Source organism: Colletes latitarsis, chromosome 8 (assembly GCF_051014445.1).
Source record: "Colletes latitarsis isolate SP2378_abdomen chromosome 8, iyColLati1, whole genome shotgun sequence".
Lineage (NCBI taxonomy): Eukaryota > Metazoa > Arthropoda > Insecta > Hymenoptera > Colletidae > Colletes > Colletes latitarsis.
Window position 1 is genome coordinate 24,274,478 of NC_135141.1, and position 7,646 is coordinate 24,282,123.

General features: G+C 33.3%; 3 protein-coding genes across 3 annotated transcripts; 2 read left to right on the forward strand and 1 right to left on the reverse strand.

The window, feature by feature from the left end:
- The first annotated feature begins 272 nt into the window (after positions 1–272).
- Positions 273–3,230, forward strand: LOC143344765 (sec1 family domain-containing protein 2). Its single transcript, XM_076771153.1, has 10 exons — positions 273–629; positions 714–956; positions 1,055–1,324; positions 1,390–1,575; positions 1,682–1,939; positions 2,027–2,155; positions 2,230–2,461; positions 2,536–2,644; positions 2,769–2,918; positions 3,002–3,230. Exons 1-10 carry the CDS (start codon positions 429–431, stop codon positions 3,207–3,209), a joined length of 1,986 nt encoding a protein of 661 aa, XP_076627268.1. The 5' UTR covers positions 273–428; the 3' UTR covers positions 3,210–3,230.
- Positions 3,148–4,382, reverse strand: Xrcc2 (X-ray repair cross complementing 2). The gene has a single exon (XM_076771155.1). It carries the CDS (start codon positions 4,083–4,085, stop codon positions 3,246–3,248), a length of 840 nt encoding a protein of 279 aa, XP_076627270.1. The 5' UTR covers positions 4,086–4,382; the 3' UTR covers positions 3,148–3,245.
- Positions 4,383–4,602: 220 nt separating this feature from the next.
- Positions 4,603–7,644, forward strand: Wds (WD repeat-containing protein wds). Its single transcript, XM_076771154.1, has 8 exons — positions 4,603–5,219; positions 5,285–5,381; positions 5,469–5,632; positions 5,732–5,821; positions 6,209–6,348; positions 6,428–6,659; positions 6,740–6,827; positions 6,897–7,644. Exons 1-8 carry the CDS (start codon positions 5,124–5,126, stop codon positions 6,995–6,997), a joined length of 1,008 nt encoding a protein of 335 aa, XP_076627269.1. The 5' UTR covers positions 4,603–5,123; the 3' UTR covers positions 6,998–7,644.
- Positions 7,645–7,646: the final 2 nt, after the last annotated feature.

Sequence of the window (7,646 nt, forward strand, 5' to 3'; positions counted from 1 at the left end):
TACCTAGCGTTGTCTGGTATACAAAATTGTATAGATCCAAAAATTATGGGATCGGTCAATATCTCAGTTATTATCGATTCCATAAAAATTTAATTTGCAATTACGTTTGTTACGTGTATATCTTTATTCTAAATGTAATTTAAAGTAAAGGTACGCGAGATTCATCATGAATAGTTTCATTGGTTTCTGCTTTATAATTGTATTACTTATTTAATAGCATTTCATTTTTGTATTTTATATTTATAATTATGCTCTCACAACTCCCCCTCGCACCAAGAATTTTGTAATTTGTGTAATTTAGATTTGAAATTGAGCTACTCTATAGATACGCTTCAAATTGGAACCTCCAATACGATTCGCCCCTGTTCAACACATTTGTATAATGAGAAACGAGGAAAGTTGTCCATAGTGAAGTTAACAAAAAAATAATGACAGATATTTTGTTTGAAACGAGAAAATTCATCTCGGAATGTTGGGAAAGCATATTTGCAGAAGTACGCGGTACAGTGGTTTACATAGATCATTGTGCAGCCGAATGTTTACATTGGTACACAGCTGGTAAAGGTTATTTGGCACTAAAAGATGCTGGAGCAATTGCAGTTCATGAACTCGGCATGTATCATTTTCGAGTAGGTATACACAATTTATATTTAATCATTGAAGTTTGCATTTTAATGTCATTATGAATGTAACAAGTTTCACGTTGTTTGTAGTATGTTGAGGTTAGAGAAACCAAGAAAGCTGTTATCGTGTCTACTGCTGATGATCCAGTGTTTTATCAACGAACGATCAAAATGATTTTAGCAAAAAATGCATTTGAAAGCTGTACAATATACTGTAGTACTCCTTGTTGCACTACTGATTGTCTGGAAATTCTTCCAACCGAGGAGAAATTGAATTATAATAAATTAAGAAGAGATATTAAGGCTTGGATGTCTTCAAAAAATCTGTTACAAGTTTGTGCACTACACATTTTTGTTATTATTATAATTACAATTCTCAAGCATTTATCAATATTAATAACCAATTTTAAATGAAATAAATTTATTTTTAGGAACCTTCTGTTAACATCATCCATGTTCCATTTTTTATAGCACTATTAAACAAAGATCTAATTGTAACACCTCCTTTTGGGGACTTAATGCCACCTTTAGACACAACTGTTCCACATGATACATCTGCTAAATTAAATCTTCTAGCAAATTCTTTTTACAAATTGTTTGCTAGTATAAATGCCAGATTAGATATTTATGCAATTGGAAAATTGAGCGATCGTCTTGCAGAGAATTTAGAAAACTGCATTGCTAATGCAGATCATCGAAATGTGAGTAGTGAAATGATAGAATAAGGAAAATATGTAAGACAAACTACTTATAATTATTTTTATAGCATTCGTTAGGAGCTCAAGAAATTGGGGTATCCCTTATTTTAATGGACAGGACATTAGACCTTTGTACACCAACTAGTAATAATACGGAATCATTTCTTACAAAAATATTACGAACGTTTCCTCGTTTACCGCAACACAATAATGACGTAGCAATTAGCATGGCACCTATACTAGGAACAGTGGAGGTAAATTTGTTTTCTGTACAGGCACAATATGTTTATGTATAGCTTGTTACAAAATCAGCTTAGTTTAATTATTTTGATTAAATCATTTTTTCTCACGAGTGTTAAGGGAGTTTTACGAGCATGCGAAATACGAGGATGTTTGGCAAGCATAGAGAAAACTACAATCGATCTTTTTATTTCGGAAAAAGAGAAAAAGTTACTAGCCATGGCCCATCAGTCGCTAAATGATATGGTTTCTACGAAGGATAATCCGAAATTGAGAACACCAACGAGAATTTCTGGTCATTGTTTAGAGAAAGCTCTTAGTAAAATTCGAATTACAGACAATATCGATTCTTTTATGGCTTATAGAAAAGAACTGCAGGTGATTTTCTAGCTTCCCGTTTCCACTTTTCTGCATATACATTCGATATCTTTCAATTGCGTTTAATTATATTTTTCTGGAACACAGAGTATCTTGGCGATAACTGGAGCAACGACGTCACAAAAGACAGGTCAACTTGAATTACTTACTAGTTTAGAGAAACTAGTGTTGCAAAATCTCTCCGTGAGCCGTGAATCTTCGAGTATACTTGCACAAGTAATCAATGGTTCGATTCCAGTCACGTTCGCACGACTTATGTTCCACCGAGTAAGATAAGTTAATTGTTTTAGCTGAGTAATGTTATACGAACACGAATTGACAGAGGACTCGACACTGAAAACCTATTAGCACTGTTAATACACGTTTATGCCCTTGCGGGAACGCAAATCCGGTTTTCTGCACAACAAGAACGCCAATTGGAAGAATCAATCGCGGATGCAGTTTTTGAGGACTTACAAATTTTTAAAGAAAATCCATCTACTAATACAACATCAACCTATCAACGAACTTTATTACTGTTAGGTATGCATTATACAATATTCACTACTTGCATACCATTAGTTGCAAGTAATTTTCCCGTATTATTTCCATGTTAGGAGTGAATGACGTAGCCGCAGCACGAGAAACTTCGTACAGGATAGCAGCACGTATTATTAGTATACTTCAATCAATCGCGGTACAACGTTCGAATTTACAAGATTACAAGTAAATTTTCAATTTTCTTTAGCTTAAGAAAAAATGAATTATTCAATACTAGGTATATTCTCTAATAATGGACATCTTTTGTTTGATTTACACGAAATTTCATTGATATTACAACCATTTTCAGATTTTGTATAATAAAACCAAGTTCGCAAGAGACAATTCGGCGAGTCAGTATATTGGAGCAAATAACTAGGGACATACTTTGCATGGGCGTAGCTCGAGAGCTGCGGGATTTTCGTCAAAGATCATCTTCATTTATTTCTGCTGGTTTCAAGTAAGCATTGTTATAATGGTTGATGAAATTTGTCTAACTATGATGTAATATGTTAAAATTCGAGAAATTCCTTCTTATTGTAGTTTACTGTTAAGGGGTAAAGCAAAGCGTCATCCTCGCGATAATCCCTATATTTTAATATACATTATTGGTGGAATCACTGCAGAAGAGTCAAAAATAATTCAAGAAATGAGATCAGAGCATAATGATGATAAGACACCATACATAATGTTAGCAGGATCTAGATTGTTAAATCCTTTGGATGTAGTGGACAAAATACTGTTTCAATGATACATCTTGAAATAAAATTTGTAAATACAATGGAGTTTATCCTTTTTCTTCTCCTTCATTCACTTTCCATTTTATACCATTTGACAAAATAGAATAATGTACTCTTCTGACAGTTCGCTCTGTTTCCAATGTACACATCAGATTTTGTGAATCATGTATCTTATGCAAATGTATCTTATAATATTCAACAGCATCTGTTAAGAAATCTGTCATGAATTTCTTTCCTTTGTAATTAACAATACTTTCAGGAGGTCTGGTATATATTGTTGCAACATTGAATCGAGTTGTGTGTACTGTAGCAAGCTGTAGCAATTTCCTTATATAAGTATTAACTGTAATATTGCTATTATTTTTACGATCTTGCCAATAATATGCTGTTATACTGTCAATTGCTAAGAGGGCAATTTCAGAATTGTCAAGGAATATATCGTCTAATGTACGTAATGTTAGAAAAAATTGTTCACTGTTGTAGCAATTAATGATGTACAGATTACGCAAGGAATTTTGTACAATAGATATTTTTTCTGAATTTGTCTTGAACGTTTCAGATTTCAATGGTACAGTACACGCAGCGTCCACGATATTATTCATTATATCGATTAATTTTGAGACTTGAAAATGGTGATCTGTATTTATTAAAATAACTGAAGCGTTACAGCCTTTAATTCGAACAGATCCATAATAATCTGGTAGGATACATTTTGCAAGCATTTGAGAGAGAAGAAGAGTCTTTCCAGTTGAACGTTCTCCATTGATTTCTATGATGTCCGTATTTCGAAGACCTTCGAGAAATAAAGTATCATCGAGTCCATGCAGGCTCGGTTTACTGTTTAATCTTACAAGCAACTGCGCACCGGATTCTATTTCCGATTGCATAAATTTTACTTTTCTTTCTCCTTTCTTTTTTTATTTGTTTTCTTTAAACACGTTTACTTAAGCAGTAACGAAAGTTTCGTTCTAAAACGGACACGCTTTAACTTTATGGTGAAATAGACTCAATGCATCGTGTATCGTTTACGACAATCATTTGATCAATGTAATACTTCGTAAGCAAAAGATTTAATTCGATAAACTTTGCAAATAGATGTAGATTTTATATAGACCGTAATAATATCCGTATACTTACAAGTAAATACTACAGTCGTTCTAATATTTGAAATAATTTGGAAGAAAATTGTTATTATGAAAAGATGACGAAATTATCTATGATATCGATAATTGATCAAGATTAACATCGTCCGAAATTGGAACACACCTAACCAATATAATTTCAACCCTTTCCGCGCCTTTTATTTTACACGTTTGTAAAAGATGGCGTTGGCTGTAGCTAATTCTCGAATGTCACGAATATAGCGGTTTTATTGTTTTCCGTTTTTATTACGTACATACTGTACGTATGTATGAAGTACCTGATTTGGTACTTAGCTGTAAATAGTTAAAAAGTTTTCACGCATGAGAAAATTATTTTCTTTATAGAGGCATAGATAAATAGAGACGAAAACGAACATTACATATAGGAGCATAGAATACGTCGGAGTTGGAAAGTTTTATGAACTACGATTTCGTGATTTAACGCTCGGTAGGTAGCAATAGTCAACAAAACGGTTCCTCGATCACATGTGCGTTAGCGACTCGAAAAGAATGAAAAGATACTTTTGCTAAGGATGTTTGGATATGTTACGAGTTTAAGATGTAACATGATATATTCATTTTAAACGAATAAACTAACAATAATTGGTCGTTTTAACGTGAAGTTATACATTTCTTCTGGATCTTTAAACGAGGTTCGAATGGCAAATGCACTGAGAATCATCAGTGTTTCTAAGTGTAATCTACCGTAACATTCATTCATATGCACATATCAGTTAATATTCCGTAAATCGTTGATATATTGTGATCGAAACTCATCCGAAAATGGTACCACTTGGACCTTCACCAGGGCATCAGTCATCCGTCAATAATACCGCAACTGCTCCTCCTGCCACTGGAACAAAAAGCAGTTCCACACTGGTTAGTACTATTTTTCTTTTATAGAATATAAAGGAACTGTATTTTTCCAATTTTTTTTTTTCCAGAAACCAAATTATACTCTGAAATATACTTTGGCAGGTCATACTAAAGCAGTTTCTTCCGTGAAATTTAGTCCTAATGGAGAGTGGCTTGCAAGTTCTTGTAAATAAAAATTTTTTCAATTTAAATGTTACTTTTTGCTTTATAATAATTAAGTTAAATTAATAGTGATTGTTTTTGTCTTTCTAGCTGCTGACAAATTAATAAAGATATGGGGATCCTACGATGGAAAGTTTGAGAAAACCATATCTGGTCATAAGCTTGGTATCTCAGATGTAGCATGGTCTAGCGATAGTAGACTATTGGTATCTGCATCAGATGACAAAACATTAAAAATTTGGGAATTAAGTTCCGTAAGTTTTCATCTGGGAATACATTGATCAGGGACTTCCATTTTGTGCATTGTTGATAGCAATAAAATTGTTAACATATTTTGTCTTTCTTGCTTCCAGGGAAAATGTTTAAAAACATTGAAAGGTCATAGTAATTATGTTTTCTGTTGTAATTTTAATCCACAGTCGAATCTTATAGTTTCTGGCTCTGTAAGTATTTTTATAAACATCCTTGTGTATATACAGCTTCATGTATTGCTGAGTATGCAAGCTTCTGAATTACTGTACACGTAAACGTACCTTACGTCGCAACAATCGGAAACTATATTTTCTAATGCAAAAGGAAAATCAGTAAAAAAAGGTAAAAAAACAAATGTAAAATAATGTTTTATATATATTGTACAGAGTAGCAAGGCGTATCGTCGTGGACAGAGTTAATAAGTAAAAACGTAGAGAATCTTAAAAAACGTGCAATAAATTATAATGTTTTTAAATATCACAAAAGGTAGCTTACGTGTTCACGTAAAAAGAAGTTTGTGCGCATAAATCGTTTAAAAGGACGTTTGCCTAAAATATTGATATGACGTATATTATTAGTTCGACGAAAGTGTTCGAATATGGGATGTAAGGACTGGAAAATGTTTAAAAACGTTACCCGCTCATTCGGATCCCGTAAGCGCGGTACATTTTAACAGGGATGGATCGTTGATTGTGTCTAGTAGTTACGACGGATTATGGTAAGCATATAATTTTTAATTTTACATGGACATGTGGATGTATCATGTATATATAATTATACGATACACGATTATATAGTCGAATTTGGGACACAGCATCAGGCCAGTGCTTAAAAACTTTGATAGACGATGATAATCCCCCAGTATCTTTCGTAAAGTTTTCACCAAATGGAAAATACATTTTAGCTGCAACATTAGATAACACGTTAAAACTTTGGGACTATAGCAAAGGAAAATGCTTAAAAACGTACACTGGCCATAAAAACGAAAAGTACTGTATATTCGCAAATTTTTCCGTCACAGGAGGAAAGGTATGTAGCTGTACTGCGTTTTCTGTGGAAGCTGTTGTATGCTTTCTGTAGATTATTCAATTTTATTGTATTGTTCGTAGTGGATCGTTTCGGGTTCGGAAGACAATATGGTATATATTTGGAATTTGCAGACCAAAGAGATCGTTCAAAAACTGCAGGGTCATACAGGTACAGCAAATGAACTACAGTTAACGCTTTGGTGGTACATTAATTGCAATTTTTTTTTTTGATTCGCAGATGTCGTACTTTGCACAACGTGTCATCCAACGGATAACATTATAGCTTCGGCCGCTCTTGAAAATGACAAAACTATTAAATTATGGAAAAGCGACACGTAGAAGGGACATGTCGGTTATGGTTTTATTGAAACTTACAAGGTGCTTTTGCACTTGTTGAATACACACTCTCTTTTTTTTGTCTCCGAGGCTTTCTTAATTCTCGATCGTAACACTATCTGTAATTTCGACGGTCGATTCGTCTCTCGTGTTATTGTGGAAAGTGGAATTTCAGTTTCATACGCGTAGAGCTCTGATGTGGTACCGAACGTTAATTCGGAAAATGCAACTTCAGACGCCATACATGAATGCGCGCACGATCTAATCTATATAGATTCTAATTAAAATCCATTAAGCTGACTATAGAAAACAGTAACGCTTGAACTAATGGTTTGAAATGTAAAAGGACACGAGCATACAATGTCAATGGCAAAATTATATGCTTAGATGAACAATTCCCTCATTTTTGATATTTATCGTATAGTTAGTCACTTTATTCTTGCATCTATGCGCCACTTATAAAACACGTATATAGTTTTTCGTGTATAGTCCAAAATAAAACAGTGCGTAGAGATTACTAAACAGTTAATATGTATTAAAAAAAAAAATAAAAAGAAAAAGGAAACAAGCAAATCAAAACGAATGCTTGTAACATGCAGTTATGTAAACAAATCGAGAATAAAATATATATTTTCGTACCTGAAATAACATA

What these genes read in the sequence shown, in the direction of transcription:
- LOC143344765 (XM_076771153.1), top strand. Translation starts at nt 429, where the DNA reads ATGACAGATATTTTGTTTGAAACGAGAAAATTCATCTCGGAATGTTGG. An exon ending in CTAATGCAGATCATCGAAAT is followed by an intron (nt 1,325 to 1,389) that starts GTGAGTAGTGAA and finishes TTATTTTTATAG; the next exon opens with CATTCGTTAGGAGCTCAAGA. An exon ending in ACGAACTTTATTACTGTTAG is followed by an intron (nt 2,462 to 2,535) that starts GTATGCATTATA and finishes TTTCCATGTTAG; the next exon opens with GAGTGAATGACGTAGCCGCA.
- Xrcc2 (XM_076771155.1), bottom strand. Translation starts at nt 4,085, where the DNA reads ATGCAATCGGAAATAGAATCCGGTGCGCAGTTGCTTGTAAGATTAAAC.
- Wds (XM_076771154.1), top strand. Translation starts at nt 5,124, where the DNA reads ATGGTACCACTTGGACCTTCACCAGGGCATCAGTCATCCGTCAATAAT. An exon ending in AAATTTGGGAATTAAGTTCC is followed by an intron (nt 5,633 to 5,731) that starts GTAAGTTTTCAT and finishes TCTTGCTTCCAG; the next exon opens with GGAAAATGTTTAAAAACATT. An exon ending in TTTCCGTCACAGGAGGAAAG is followed by an intron (nt 6,660 to 6,739) that starts GTATGTAGCTGT and finishes TATTGTTCGTAG; the next exon opens with TGGATCGTTTCGGGTTCGGA.